Source organism: Eschrichtius robustus, chromosome 13 (assembly GCF_028021215.1).
Source record: "Eschrichtius robustus isolate mEscRob2 chromosome 13, mEscRob2.pri, whole genome shotgun sequence".
NCBI classification, from domain to species: Eukaryota; Metazoa; Chordata; class Mammalia; order Artiodactyla; family Eschrichtiidae; genus Eschrichtius; species Eschrichtius robustus.
Genome location: NC_090836.1, coordinates 103,988,552 through 104,003,532, shown reverse-complemented (window position 1 = coordinate 104,003,532; position 14,981 = coordinate 103,988,552). Strand labels below are relative to the sequence as shown.

At 52.0% G+C, this 14,981-nt stretch overlaps 1 protein-coding gene across 4 annotated transcripts in view; it reads right to left on the bottom strand.

Annotated features, from left to right (window-relative positions):
• The window catches only part of TBC1D22A (TBC1 domain family member 22A), a 315,289-nt gene that overhangs the window by 30,164 nt on the left and 270,144 nt on the right, over nt 1–14,981 (bottom strand). For all 4 annotated transcript variants that reach the window (XM_068561086.1, XM_068561089.1, XM_068561088.1 and 1 more), the window contains one exon: nt 3,752–3,847. In XM_068561086.1, the coding sequence (XP_068417187.1) occupies nt 3,752–3,847 (96 nt within the window). The remainder of the gene's footprint in view (nt 1–3,751; nt 3,848–14,981) is intronic.

Sequence of the window (14,981 nt, the reverse complement as noted above, 5' to 3'; positions counted from 1 at the left end):
TTGCATCTAAGGGACTTGACCTCTTCTAAATCCAGAAGCACGATGCCAGCTCCTACGTGGGGAGAAACTTCGATGTCACAAAGCACCTCTGCACCCACGCTGCCGGGTCACACCCCCCGGGAGGCAGTGGGGTAGGAATGATCCCCCCTGGGTGCTGCCCTCCCCACCAAGCAGCAGGGCCAGGGCGAACCAGGCTCTGCGGGCTGTGAATGAGGACCAGGGGGGCCGCACGGGGGCTGTCAGACCCCCGATGTCCTGGGACACCAGGACAAACTAAGCAGCTCAGACTTTGGGGGGATAAACTAGAATGATTTTCTAGGGTCGCTCATTACCAACTGTTTTATAAGCTGCCCTTATGAATCAGCCAAAGAGCCCGGTAAGGCCAGCACCCCCAGCTCACCTGCATCCCCGTCGGAGAGGAGGAGCAATCAGGGGCACGTGGCAGCTCTGGTTCAGGACCTGAGCCCAGCCCTTCAAAGGCATCTTCAGCCACGTGCACACGAGAGGGTCGCTCACCCTCTCTGGGCCCCAAGTTCTTACTGTGGAGCACCCCACAGAGGGCAGGGACCAGGTCAACGTGCCAGCCGCACCGCCAGGGGACACAGACTGGGCACAGGGGGGCTCCTTCCCCCACAGGCCCTACAGAATCTGGTTAGAAAGAGGCAGCCGGGGAGAATCAGGCTGCGGGCGCTGAGGCGGGGACCTCTGTGGCTGGCGGGGTGAGGACAGCGTCCTGGGGGAGGAGGCTGGCTCTAGACACCCAGGGTGCGGCGCCTGCGGGCTGCATTCGGGCAGAGCTGGGGACCCGTTACCTGCAGGACGGATGGCACAAGGTCTGCCCGGGGGACAGCAAATCCTCGGGGAAAAGTACAAGGTCCCTGGGGCACCAGACCTCAGGGCAGGAGTGACCGTCCACTCCGGGAGGTGCCTCCCTCCAACCAGACGACCCAGCGACCCTCCCGGAGGTCCACAGAACAGGACGCAACCAGACCCCTGGCCTGGGCAGGTCTCAGAAGCCGAAGCACACAAGAAGAGGCGGGACCCCGACTTCACTAGGCTTTTGGGAACCGGACGCAGGGAGTCAAGCCCATGCCCTCCCGCCAAAAGCACCCACACCGCTGGGCATGCTGAACACTAGGAGGCCTCCGTCTTTCTTCTGAAGACGCCCCTCAGGAAATGACTGCTCCCACGGAGATGACACGGCGGTGTGCCATTTCCCCAGGGGCAAATCACGATCCTGCAGAGAGTAAGGGCCTTTCAAGCCTTTTCCATGGATGTCCCACTGTTGGACCCTCAAGCTGTCTTCCGTGCACACAGAATCATGTTCCTAAAGTGCCACAATTGCACACGCAATTGCCCCGTGCCCACCAGGGCTCCAAAGGTGCTTTGTTTTCTCTTCTTGTTTACTTTCCCATTCAGTTCCATTCCCCACAACGCAGTGTGTTCACAACACGCCCTGCATCCAACCCCACGACACCGAGGCCTGAGTCCATCCTGAGTCTGGGGGAGAATCGACCTCATGGCTCCTCCGAGTTCTGGCGCACCGGCTGCTGCGCTGTGCTTGTCCCCCGGCCTCGGTGAACCTCGAGTTAAGAGAGCAGGGCCCTGAGGAGGCCAGCAAAGCGTTCTAACCAGCCACCCAGTAGCGCCCTCCAGTTACAACAGGGCAGCGTCTCTGGCCAGACAGCAACACGAGAGCGAGGGGCAAGGGGCTCGTCTTCACGTCTTCCAAGGCCACCAGGGACGCAGCCACGTCAGGTGGGGCGGCCACACTGCAGAGCCCTGGGCAGCCCTCCACGGGCTCCTGTGCGTGGGCCGGGAAGACAGGAAGGCCAAGCGGGGCGGCCCAGGAAGGGCCAGAGCCGGCCCAGCACCGCCCACCCGCGGGCACCTCCTCCCACCCAGCTCAGGGACCCTCGCGTCCAGGGCTGCTCCTAGTGGCCCTGGACCCTGGCAGCACCGTCCCTGTTTGCGGAGCAGGAGGAAGAAACGGAGGGCAAGACCCTTTGCACGAGGTCACTACCAGCTTCAGGTCCCTGTCCCCAGCCGGGACTCACGCCGGCGGGCAAGGGCCATTTCTCGGGCACGCGAGGCTCAGGGGCCGCCCAGCGGTGGGGGTCACGAGCGGCTCCTGGGACAACGACGAGCCTTGGGCTCAGCGCACCCCCTACACTCTTTCCGAACCACCGCCCCCCACCAGGTGCGGGCCCTGCGAGGGCAGTGATGTCCGGCTGGGGCCTCCCGGAACCGTTCCCCAACCAGAGAAGCCCCAGCGTAACTGAGGCAGCGACACCTGAGACACCGTCAGCCTGGGGGACTCGGGCACCTGCATCACCTGTCGTCCAGGTGAGAGCTGGCCGGGCGCAGGCGTGGACGCTGGCCCTGGTCACCAGGGAGGCGGGGCCCTTCTCCCTTCCAACCAACAGCCCGGCCAGCCTGCGGGCTCTCCCGCACCTCCATGGACAGCAGGCCCTCGGGGGCCCCCGTCGGCCACCCGCGGTCACCCCCCCTCACTCAGCGACGCAGGCCGGCGCCGGGCTCTCTCGGCACCTCCACGTGCCCAACGCAGAGTGACCCGGGGGGCCGCAGGCCTCCCATGAGCCCAAGGGGGCAGGGCAGGAGGCTGCCTTCTCCCCAGTTCACAGACAGCAACCAGAGGTGGGAAGAGGCAGGGCGGGGGCGAAGGCCGCCCTGGAGCCAGGCTCCCGCAGCGCAGCACCCGCGGGCATGGCCAGGCCCGTGCTGACAGCAAGGGCAGGAGCCAGGATGAGAAAAGGGACCAGGTCTCCCCATCTAGCACCTCGGGGCGGGGCAGGCTGGGCGCTGGGCTCTGCTGGCCCGGGCAGAGGCCCTTCCCGTCCACCGTCTCCTGGTGGCCGAGATGGAAAGCCCCCAGGCGCTGCGGCAGGGCGGGGTAGCTCCCCACGGCCCTCAGCGGGTGGCGCAGGGTCCTCAGAGCGTCTGACAAGCACGGGAGCTGAGGGACCACGGGCCAAGCGAGCTGCCCAGTGTCACCACACTGTGGCCTGGGACAACAGGGCCTCCCCTTCCCTGTCCCCTCACCTGAAAGATGAGGGGCTCGAGGAGGTGAAGCAGCCAGAGAGTGACCCCCAGCCAGTGAGGGGCAGAGCCTGGTCCCTGGTCCCCTCCGCTGGTGTCTCCTCACTGCACCCCAGGCGGCCCGCTCTCCCAGGGGTCAACACCGCACACAGTACCACCGCACAAAGCACACCTGGGGGCGGGGACGGGGTGGGGGCTCGGCCCACCTCGAGCCCCTGGGTCGAGCACAGAGCCTCTGATGGATGGGGGCGGGTGTAGCTCTCCCACTGAACCGCTGAGGAAACGTGGCTCAGAGAGGCTAAGCAACCACCCCTGGGTCACACAGCTACCAAGTGCCGGGCAGCCAGGCCATCTGATCACGCGGCCAGCCCCTTCCCTAATGCCCCACTCCCCACAGCTGTCACGAGGCTCCCAGGAGCCCCCTGGCCATTCTGCTGAGGACACACACCGGCCGGCTCAGGGGGTATCTCCTGGAGTCCATGACAGCACGTTTAATAAGACCAGTGTCGGCAGAGCCCAGGCCCCATGTGATCTGTGCCCTCGGCCGTGGAGTCTCAGGCGGCAGGTCAGTGGTGACCACGGGCAGCCCGTCTCCAAGCTCCTCCACAAATAACCCTGTGAACTAAATCTAATGCACCTCCCTCCCAGCAGGAAATCACACTCGGGTTCTTCTGAAAAGGCATTTACTTACTTGAAAATCTCTTTCTTCCAGTATTTCTTTCCTCCATCTCACGAGAAAAGCAGCACACACGTACAAGTGGAAATGCGCGAAGCCCTCGGGTTCCGACTGCAAGAGAGAATAGCCGAGAAGGTCAGCGTGCAGCCCAGACAGGCCGGCCGGGAACACGGAGCCGGGCCAGCTTGCTCGCTTTTTTACTCAAGGCCTTCATTTGTAATCCTCATCTCATTAAAATAAGGACAATTTTCTCTCTCATCGGGCAGCGGGACACAGCGGATGTGCCCGGCGACCGGGTGCTCGCTTGCTTTCTTGCACGGATGATGGGCAGCAACGATAAAAGGCCAGTCCGAGGGGCCCCCATTCTACGCACCCCGTGAGAAGGGACCCGTTTTCCCCACAGAGGCCGATCACTCAGCCCTGAATGAAAGGCAAGAGCAGAGCAGGCGTCCGGCCCGGCACTGCCCGGAAACGACGCTGACCGGAAGCGTGGGGTCAGCCGCGTGCCCCCCGAGTGGTCACCTGCACCCCTCTTCGTTGCTCCCCGCGCTGCCAGGACAGACCTGGCAGCGGGCAGGGTGGGGAGAGGCAGACCCAGGGAGGTGGGATAGGAGACCATGGAAATCATAAAATCCCAACTTGTGAGTCGGGACAAGGGGTTCAGCACAGCTGTGAAAAGAGGTCAGATGCTAGATGGTTTGACGGTTGAGCCAACAAAATAGGCTGACGAATGTGGGACCTACGGGGCAGGAGAGAAAGAGGAACCAAGGATAATACCAACATCCTTGGCCTGAACAAGCGCCAAGAGGAAGCCGCCGTTTCCTAAGAGGAGGAAAGGTTTGCGGGAAAGGGTGCAGGAGAAAGTGTGTTGATGGGAAGGTCGTGAGTCTGTCCTGTGGACACACACCTGCTAGGCATCCGAGTGGAGCCGTCAGGCAGGCAGTGGGACAGATGCGTCCAGGGTGCGTTACCGAGTCCAAGCTGGCTCTGCTCGCCGCAAGACAGGCCAATAAATCGGAGACGAGGTGTTGAGGTAGGGAATGTGACTTTCTTTGGAAAGCCAGCAGACCGAGGAGATGGCAGACTAGTGTCTTTGTAAAACCATCTTATCGGGGTTTGGATGCCAGTTTCTTTTATAGCACAGAGAGGGGGAGGAGATGAGAAGTAAAGTGAAAAGGCCCTAAGTTTTGCAAATATCACCTGGAATAATGGCCAGCCTCAGGGAGGGGATGTACTGATTTCTTCTTTCTTGTAGCCAGCCATCCACAGGTGGAACAGGGTTTGGATGTTTCCCTGAACAAAGGCACTTTGGTTTAACATTCAGGGGGCAGGGTTCCCCGAGGCAGGCCGTTATGTAGAGACAGTATCCTTTCAGTGAACAAAAGCAGCGGAAAACAAAGGTTAAAGTAAAAGAAGCAGATGCAACATGTAATCAGAATTGGCTCTTCCCTGTTACAAGTGCAAGAGGATGGCCCCACGGTCCAGGCCACAAGTTTACACTGAGGGCCTAGCGGGGAATGAGCAGGGAGATGGGAGGAGTCACAGGAGAGTGTGAGGTGCTTGCAGAGGGTCAGGTAACACGAGCCCCGGGGAGGTGACTGACCACTGGGTTTAGCCACACGGACGTCACTGGCAGGTGACACTGCCTGGAGTGTTAGAGGGCGCCGAGGAGAAAAGCCAGAGACGGGAGTGTGCTTCTGCATCTCGCTGCCCTGTGCCGGCTGAACTGGCATCGGCATGTTGAGCAGAACTGCCGCAGTGTGGTGGCATCCTTGCCTTCTGCTTCCTGACCGCTGCTTTGCACATTTCGTGCCGGAGAAGCAAGCTGTTTTGCACTAGAACTTCGTGTAGATAACGCGTAGCAGGTTAGGACAGTGCCCTCCTATTCCTTATTTACTAGAGTTCTTATGGATGGTTACAGAATTTCATCAGATGCTTTTCCTGAATCAACTGAGACAATAAGATTGTTTTCCTTTAATCTGTGAATGTGCTGAATTACATTAGTATCAGAGTTTCTTTAATATTGAACCAACCTTGCACTCCTGGTAAACTCAATTTGGTCACAGTACGTTATAGTTTTTAATCGCAGCTGGGCCCTGTTTGCTGATCTTTCATTTAGGATTGCTGCTCTCACACTTACAGAAAACTGGCCTCTCATGTTCCCTTCTATAGAACCATCCTTGTCTACTTTAATCACGAAGGTTGTGTTTGTCTCTTTCCTCCTCCTCTTCTCTTCTCAGAGTCTGTACGAGACTGGGATATCCGTCCTTCGAAAGTTGGCTAGAAATGGGCTGGGCATGATGTCTTCTTTGTGGAAAGGTCTGTATTCCTGATTCAATTTCCATATGATTATAAAACACTTCAGACTTTTAAAAATTTTTGAAAACTTTTCTTTTTGTAGGAATTTGCCACCTAAGTTTTCAAGGTTGCTCATAATATTCTATTTTTCTTTGAACCTCTGCTGCATTTGCAGCATCTAGACATTTCTTCTAAAATCATTATCCTTCTTGAAATGCAACCTTTAGAAGATCCTCTAATGAGAGGTCTTTTGGCAGTAAACCCTTTCAGTTGTCGTCTAAAAATGTCTTTACTTCATTCTCATTCTTGAGAGATAGAACTGTTGGTTATTACTTTTAAAGATGTTAAAAATGACATCTTTTAGCCTCCGCTGTTTAATGCTATCAATCTATTTGTCATTCCCTTGTAGGAAATCAAACTTTTCTTTCTGGCTGCTTTTGAGATACCCTCTTTGTCTTGGATGTTTTGCATTTTCCTTATAATATTTATTCTGCTAGAGATATCCTGAGAATGGGTTGCTTTCATCAGTTTTGGAAAACTCTCATCCATTATCTCCTATCAAACATCCATCTGCCCCCTGCCATTCTCTGCATTTTCTCAGAACCCAGGTTAGGCAGGTGTGAGGTCTTTTCATTCTGCTCTCCATTTCACTTAACCTCTCTTTTTATATGTTCCATCTCTTTGTCTGTCTGGGAGAATTACTTTCTTCAAATCTTTCCTCCAATTTACTAGTCATCTCTTCAACTGTATCACAATTCCTGTTTAACTCACCTATTAAATTTGAAACTTGCTTCTTTTCTCAGACCTGCTTTGTAGATTATGAGTTTCCCTTTCCTCCTTCTTTTTCATTCACTATGTTCCTTTTTATCACTTTAAACACGTTAAAACTTATTTTCTAGCACTTCTCAGATAACTTTAAAGTCTGTAGTCTTTGTAGGTCTCTTTCTTGTAGCTTGTTTTCTCTGCTGAGTCTTGCTCTTAGTGGCCTGCTTCCTTGTACTTTAGTGATTTTTCCCCCTCTTGGAGCTTATGTTTGATGAAATAAAATTATTTTTAAGGCAGGACAAAAAATGTTTTAACATAAAATCCTCTCTGCCAGTCTGGGCCACTACCCCTCTTTAGCATGCACTGTGCACCTACGCTACACATGAACCAGACCTCCCAAAGGACACGGGCATGCCTGCTCCATCACAGAGAGCAATTTTCGCCTGGCGCCAGCAAGGTAACTCCTTAGGAGATAACATTTCTTAATCCTGTAAGGGGTCAGGATGACCTACTACTCGCCTTGTACGTGCAGATCTGGACTATGTAAACTGTCAATACCTCATTTGATGGAGTATTACTCCTTCTCTCGAAAATGTATGTAACTGTGCTTTAACTTCTAACGGGAGGAATAGTCCTCAGAGCTTTCTGAAAGACTGTCTCCCAGGTTATTATCCTCAGGTTGGCTCGAATAAAATTCTCCATTTCTTTCTTAGATTGACTATCAACTTTTCGTCGACATGTTCCTTGGAACTTTTATCTGTTGGAGTTCTTTGAAGCGTGTATCAAAAACGGTTTTCTTTGGGGGAAAAAAATCTTTGTGCTTGCTTCTGCCAGAGCCTAAAGGCACTATTATCCCAAGACTACTTTCAACTAAATTTTCAGCTTGAAATTTTCTAAGACAAGTAATACGAACTGGGACTCCAGACTCATGTGAATTCAGGACTGCGGTTAGATATTCCGAAGGGAGGTGTTTTCCTTCCTTTTTCCTTAACTTCCATGGCCAAGGCCAAGAAAGGCGACCAGCAGCACCTGTTCAGTCCCTGGACAGGCTCCAGGTTTGTCTCCTGCCTGAGGCTCATTACAACCAGGCAGAAGGCCCTGGAAATTAATTGGCAGGTGCCCCTGGGTGAAAGCCTGCTTGGATGCTGCCCCCTTCTCTCTCTCGATTTACATTTTCTCGAGATTTCTGCTATACGAGAGTCTCTCTTCCTTTGCAGTTACGTTTTTGAAAAATACACCAGCAGCCTTCGCTGTATCCTGTGATGGAGGGGCCTCTTAATTTGCTTAACAACCTTTATTTAACCGGGGGGTGCAGAGGTCAGCCTCAGGCCAGCCCTGAGACCCATCCTCACTCGGAATTCAGGAGGTTGGGCTGTGAATCCTGCGTCCCCATAAGGTACCCCCCGGCTGGCGAGCGGAGTTCGGTATAAGCCACGCGTTCACGGGAACACAGAGTTCGGGGAAAATGGGGTTTTACAGCTTCGCTTAAGTGGATTATTTGTCTTCGATGACTTGGTAAATTATGTTAAAATAGCAACTTAATAAATAAAAATTTCATATCCTAATGGAAACTGGGCTTCTGCTCTAATGAAGCTTAACCTTGACAATAAACACCACCTGTCGGCTGCCCGGGTGGGACGAGCCTAGGAGGCAGGCTCTCCGCAGCGGACGCCCACACGTCGCAGGGCCCACCACCCGTGGCCACTCAGGACGGGGGTCTCCGTCGTCTTTGGGATCTGGCACATGCAATCGGGACCTTCCCGACTGGTGCAAAATCAGCCACGGGGACCGGTCGTTTCCAAACAAGCCCAGGGGGGAGACGGCGAGCACACAGAGAGCTCTCCAAGGGAAGAGGATGAGCCTTCAGGAAGCCCCCTGGGCAGGGGCCAGTGCTGGCTGACCGCGGCGCCGACCCCCTGGAAGCACAGTGCTGCGGCCATTTCAGAGCAGGCTCTAGGGACGTGCCTGACCCTCCAGTCGAGGCCGTCCGGCCGCCACCGCACAGGGCCCAGGCTGCAAATCCTTATCTCCCACCTCCCCAGGCTCCAGATGACTTGGGAGGGAAAGGAAGCCAGAGAGCTGGAAAGGCCACTCAGCGGTACACCAGGACGACAAGCAGCCCTTCTGCCTTCGTGGCGGCCCATCACCTCTGAAGAGCAAGCCTGGTAGCAGAGTCTCCTCCTAAAATGCTCACCCTCAGGATTCTGAGGCCGGGGAATTCTGGGGGTCAAGGAGGAACACTGGTCCTATAACGAACGTCATTTTTAAAAATCATAAAATCATCTCTCTAGCTGAGGAAAAGACAATTCACATAAGACCCCAGATGCACTTGAAAATGACCATTTAAACGCCCCAATCCCATTCCAGTCGGATCAGACATCTGAAATCTCAGGTCTTAAGACTTTCATTACCTGCAGTCAACTGTGTCTAGCAAACCCAAACCCCGCTCCAAAAAGAAGGCAGCAGGATGATGGATGCCCACGTCACCGCAGGGGACCCCCAGCACTCAGAGCCCCTCCCAGGGCAGACAGAGGAGAGGAAAGGACACCCTGACAGGCCAGGACTGCAGGCAGGTGGGCAGCCTTTGGGTGACGTGTGGCCCATCCCTGTAGGATTTCCCCTGGGGGAGAGGTGGAAGCACCCAAGAATGCATCACACCAAATAAGTGCAAGACAGCTGTGGGAGAGATGCTCAAGTTCTCTGAAAGACATCAAAGAAAACCTAATAAACAGGAAGATACACCAGGTTAATGGACAAAAATTTCAAACCTGGAAAGATGTCAATTGCCTTCCATTATAATTTATAAATCAAGGTATTTCTAATAAAAATTCCAACCATGTTTTTTTGTGGAACATGAAGCATATTCTAAGGTTGATGTTGAAGAGCAAAGGGCCAAGAATAGCAAGACAAGCCCACAGATGGACAGATAAGGGGAAGATTTACATCCACTCTCAAGACATTTTGTGAGACTGATGAAGACCATGTGATCTGGGCCTAGGACAGGTGGGCCAGGGGAGCAGAGACCCCAGGCACAGGCCCGTGGTAATGTGGGTATTTGTCTTTGGCAGACAGGGTAGGCAGACCAGCCGGGGAAGGATGGATTATTTGATAAATGATACTGAAATAACTGGCTATCCATATGGAGAAAGTAAAATTAGGTCCCTACCTCATGCCATACGTAAGCCCCAATTCAAGGTGGATTACAAAGCAACCTGCAAAGGCAAAACCTTAAGAGCATAGGCATCAATTTTTTAAAAAATCAGTAAATTTGACAACACAAAAATTTAAAACTTATGTTTGACAAAGGCACTATTAAGGTAAATGTATAAGGCACAGACTAGCAAAGGATATCTGCAGTGCATATATGACTGACAAAGGACTGTATCCAGTATCCAGTATATATATGTGTGTGTGTGTGTGTGTGTGTATATATATACATATATATATACACACACACACACACACACATATTTTTTAATCCTCCTAAGAATCAATAAGAAAAAGACAAACTACCTAATTTAAAAAATGGGCCAAGGATATGAACAGACCTCGAGTGGTCAGTAAAAATAGGAAAAGCTGCCCATACTCACTGGTAACCAGGGAGGTGCGGAGCAAGACAGGTAAAAGAAAGATGTCAGTTCTTGTTTTTCAAATGGGCAAAGCCTAGAAATTGTGAGGACTGCAGAGTATAGGAGAGGATGTGGGCGGAAAGGAATTCTGCGCATGCTGGGCGGAGGGGTGGGGGGATGCAACTGCTGTGAAGAGCCTGGTAATATCGAGATGTTTGCATGCTGTAACCCAGAAAAGTCCTGTCCTAAACAGAGCATCTCCTACACCAGGGTATAAGGAGACACATACAAGAACGTTAGGATTGAGTGCTGTTTGTAACTGCAAAACACTTAGAAACAACTCACATGTCTTTCAACAGGAGATTGGATAAATTATAACATATTCATACAGTGTGAAGCTATGAAGAGTGAAAATAAATGAAATACAGCTACATCCATCAACATGAATAAGCATTAAAATATAAAGTTGAACACAAGAAGCAGGTCACAAAAGAGTATTTAAGTGTGATGCCGTTTATAGAAAGTTTCAGAATATCATCAAGATCATAAATATTGTTTATAGATATATATGTATGTGGTGAAAATGAAAAAAAGCATGTTTAGAAATTACAAAAACCAATTTCAACGTAGTGGTCACCTCTGGAGAATAAGGAAGGAAGCTTCAATGACAAATGTGAAATTTAATTTTTAAATCAGTAATAAATGATCCGAAACAAAAATGAAAAACGAACTGTCAGATTTGACAGAACTGTGTAGTTAGTACACAGGCATTCACTGGATTATTAGCTACACTTTCTGTACACTTAAGACTTTTTAAAATTTAGGTAACTAATAAGAACATACTGTACAGCACAGGGAACTCTACTCAGTACTCTGAAACGACCTACATGGGAAAAGAATCTAAAAAAGAGTGGATATATGTATATGTGTAACTGATTCACTTTGCTGTACAGCAGAAACTAACAACATTTTAAATCAACTATACTCCAATAAAGTTTTTTTTTTTTTTTAAAAAAGGCTTTTTATAATTAAAACAAAAGAAACAGACTGGGGACTAAATTGCAATGGTCTTTTCTGGGGTCACTGGGTGAGGGACCACTAATTCCTGTGGCTCCAGCCCAGCCTGGGGCATCTGTTTGGCCCCAGCCACCTCGCTGTCACTCAGACTGTGGCCTCAGGTGGATTCTGACCTCCACGACCTTGGGCAACCCCTGCTCATGTCTCCTCCCAGGGCCACAGGCACAGGGGGCGGGGGGCAGCCCCTAACTGCCCTCCGTCTTCCCTTTGACCTTCTTCTGAGACTCTTTCCTCTGCCCTTAAACCAGCGGGGCTGTTGGCATGTTTACACTCTTACGGAGAAGGCTTGATTTTTGAGAGAAGCTCAGAGGATGAGAACTTAATGCAGAAAAGCGGTCCCCGGGGCAACCCGGCCTCTCCCCTCTCCTCCAGCTGCTGGCCAGAGGCAGAAGATAAACCCGGGCGCTCCTAACATGAGTTTTCTTCAAAGTGCATGTCAGGTTCCACAGTGGATCTAGTTTTGCTTATAAAATGACAAAATGAAAGTCTGAAATGACTACACGATTAACTAAATGCATATGACTTACATACGGCGTACACTTTTCAAAAGGTAGGCAATCAGGCAAAGAAACAGCTTTCCTTCTATTTTTTATAATAGAGAAATTGTGATAAAAGGAAAAATTTTTCACCTTTAATCGCATCATTAAACTTTGCTTATAATTTTTGGCACTGAAATAAAACCGAATGGCCTTCTGGCACAGGAGATTTTCCTACGTACATGTATTTATGTAGATGGATTTCTGAGGCCATTCAAACGACAGGAATTGTTTCCCATTCTTTGTGCGGATCCGAGTGCACCAACTTCAGCTGTGCAAGCAAAATCTTTGCTATGATTTCCTTTGAAATATTCATCACCAGGCCAGTGCATTACACAATTACCTACCAGGAATGCAGAGCACGGCCATCTTAAAATTCACACCAACGCCCTCATGTTTGGGGCCTGGGCTGGTAATGGAACTGTAAATCACATTTCATTATGCAGCCAAATCCTGAGGCATAAATGAGCTGGTGCTCATCCAGCCGGCCTCAGAGTGACTGATCTATTATCTCTTGCCAGATAATTCAGGCATGTGTCTGTCCACGTCTGAGAACACTCCAAATGGCTAAATGACAAAGGTCACGGCCAGTCCAATTCATTCCGGGAGTCACTGGTTGCATGCTCATCCAACAGGGAGGGCTGGTCTGGGAAAGGGAGGTGACCCACCTGCTGTCGCTCTGATGTGTCAGCAATTCCCAACTGAAATGAACATTTTAAAGCTGGAAAAAGCATAAAATAACAAAGAATACTGAAATATTTTTTTACATTCCTAAGAAATGTTTATTCCTTTGTTGATGATGTATCAGGGTTCTCTGGAGAAACAGCACCAAAAGGCTGTGTGTGTGTTGGGACAACAGGACACATACATTTATATATATATACATATATATGTGTGTATACACACACACACACACACACACACATACATATGTATAAAGAGACTGAATATAGAAGCTTGGAGAGTCCAAAATCTGCTGGGGAAGCCCAGCAAGCTGCAGACCCAGGGAAGAGCTGATGCTGCAGTTGAACTGCAAAGGCCTTCTGGAGGCAGAATTGCTTCTTGCTCAGGGGAGGTTGGCCTCTGTTTCATTCGGGCCTTCAGCTGATTAGACGAGGCCCACCCACGTGATGGAGGGCAATCTGCTTTATTCAGAGTCCACCGATTTAAATGTTAGTCTCATCCAGGAACACCTTCACAGAAACATCCAGAATAATATTTGACCAAATAGCTGGGTATCGTGGCCCAGCCTGGTTGACACACAAAATTAACCATCACCCAGATCATGATCCGTCTTCAATTTTGAAAGGCATTCTCCAGTGCTGTGTTCCTAGGTCCTTCTAAAACGACGAAGAACGATTGGTTTAGGTATTCAATTAATCAACAACAGAAACAACAAGGTCCTACGGCTCACAGAGACATAAGGGAGAAGTTGATCCTTAAATGCAGACAAGGCACACCAGCGAAAACCAGTTAAGAGCCAAACAAACAATGGCTTTGATTTAAATATGTTGGCACGGGCCTCAGGACAGACACACACTCCGCCAGCACGTGCGCTCGGAGCAGACTGTGTGCCACTCGGCCCCCCTGCAGCACGGGCCGCTCGTCACCTCCAAGAGACATCAGGCGAGGGGGGGCTCGCACCACAAGTTCACATCACAAGTGTTGCGCTGCCTGCACATGCCTGGCTCCTTTATGGATGAAATCAAAGGCATCCTTTGAATGCTGCTCTGTCAAAACTTCATGAATTATACAAGTTCTGGAGAACTGCAGGGGCCAGAGCCAGCATCGCATTGTCACTAACCTCAGCTGCCCTTCTTACGGCCCCTCCCATTTCCCAGATTTAAACATTGCATCCCTGATGCCCTGGCATCTTTGTGAGACCATGAATCACGGTCTGGACTATGGGCACCGCCTTACAGGCGTTTTTGCTACCCTGTCCAACCTGATAATCTCTACCGTTGTTCACAGTTTGTCAAGGATGATCCTGGCAAATTAAAAGGAAGAAGATCCCGCTGTGGGTCCTGATTATTTTTTCTTTGAAGTAAGAAATGACATCACACCAGTTAAAAACTCAAAGCTTCAATTCTCTCCGTAGACCAGACTGAGCCAAGAGAGCAGAAAGGTCAGAGTGAGTGAGTGAGCTGCAGCTCTCGGTGAACAAGCCAATTGTCCGTCCACAGCTCTGCGAGGACGGGCGGGCACTTCCCTTCGCTGGACAGGCAGGCCTGCACACGTGCCCGTCCACAGGCTGGCACCGGGAGAGCTCAGGTGGCACACCCTGCCTGTGGGGTGAGCGTGTGCTCGGGAGCTGGTTTCCCCCCCCCCCTCACCGCCCCCGTCTCCGCCGCAGCTCCAGCCCTGGCCTCCTCCCCGACTCTCTCCTGACGCTCCTCCCAGCTCTCAAGGCCTCAAAGGCCCCTGCCTCTGCCCGCACCTCCCCGGCCGCCTCCCCTGCGGCCTCTCTTGGCTGACTCCGAGGGTCCCTCCCGTGCTCAGTGCCATGTCCCCACAACACACCAGGACACGCGTGTGCAGCCCGCTCCTGTACCCCTCCCCTCTGCGCAGACACCGGCCCACAGGGACCCCTGTGCCCTCCTGGAGAGGGCAGCTGACCTGGTCCCAGCTCCCGCGCTGCCTCGGCTGCCAAGTGCTCGTCCAGGAGTGCAGAGCGCCTGTCTACCCTCGGGGCGAGCTCCGGGAAGGCCAGGGTGACGTGTCTAGGTGCACAGCACGAAGCCCTGCGCCCAGACGGGGTCAGAGAAGGAGGCCGACACCCCGATGCGCATCTCATGGTGAGCACGAGTGTGAAACTTGTTAAAGACGGACAGACAGCTTAGCTCCAAACGAACCTCAGGCACCTCGATGGAAAGGGAGCGCTGAGCCAGACACCTTCTCAGGCCTCAGACGTCGGGACAGGTTCCAGGGTTTGCACTGCGAGGGCAGGACCCCGAGGGGCCGAGGGCCACGAGTCCACTCCCGGAAGGGTCGCTTCTGGAT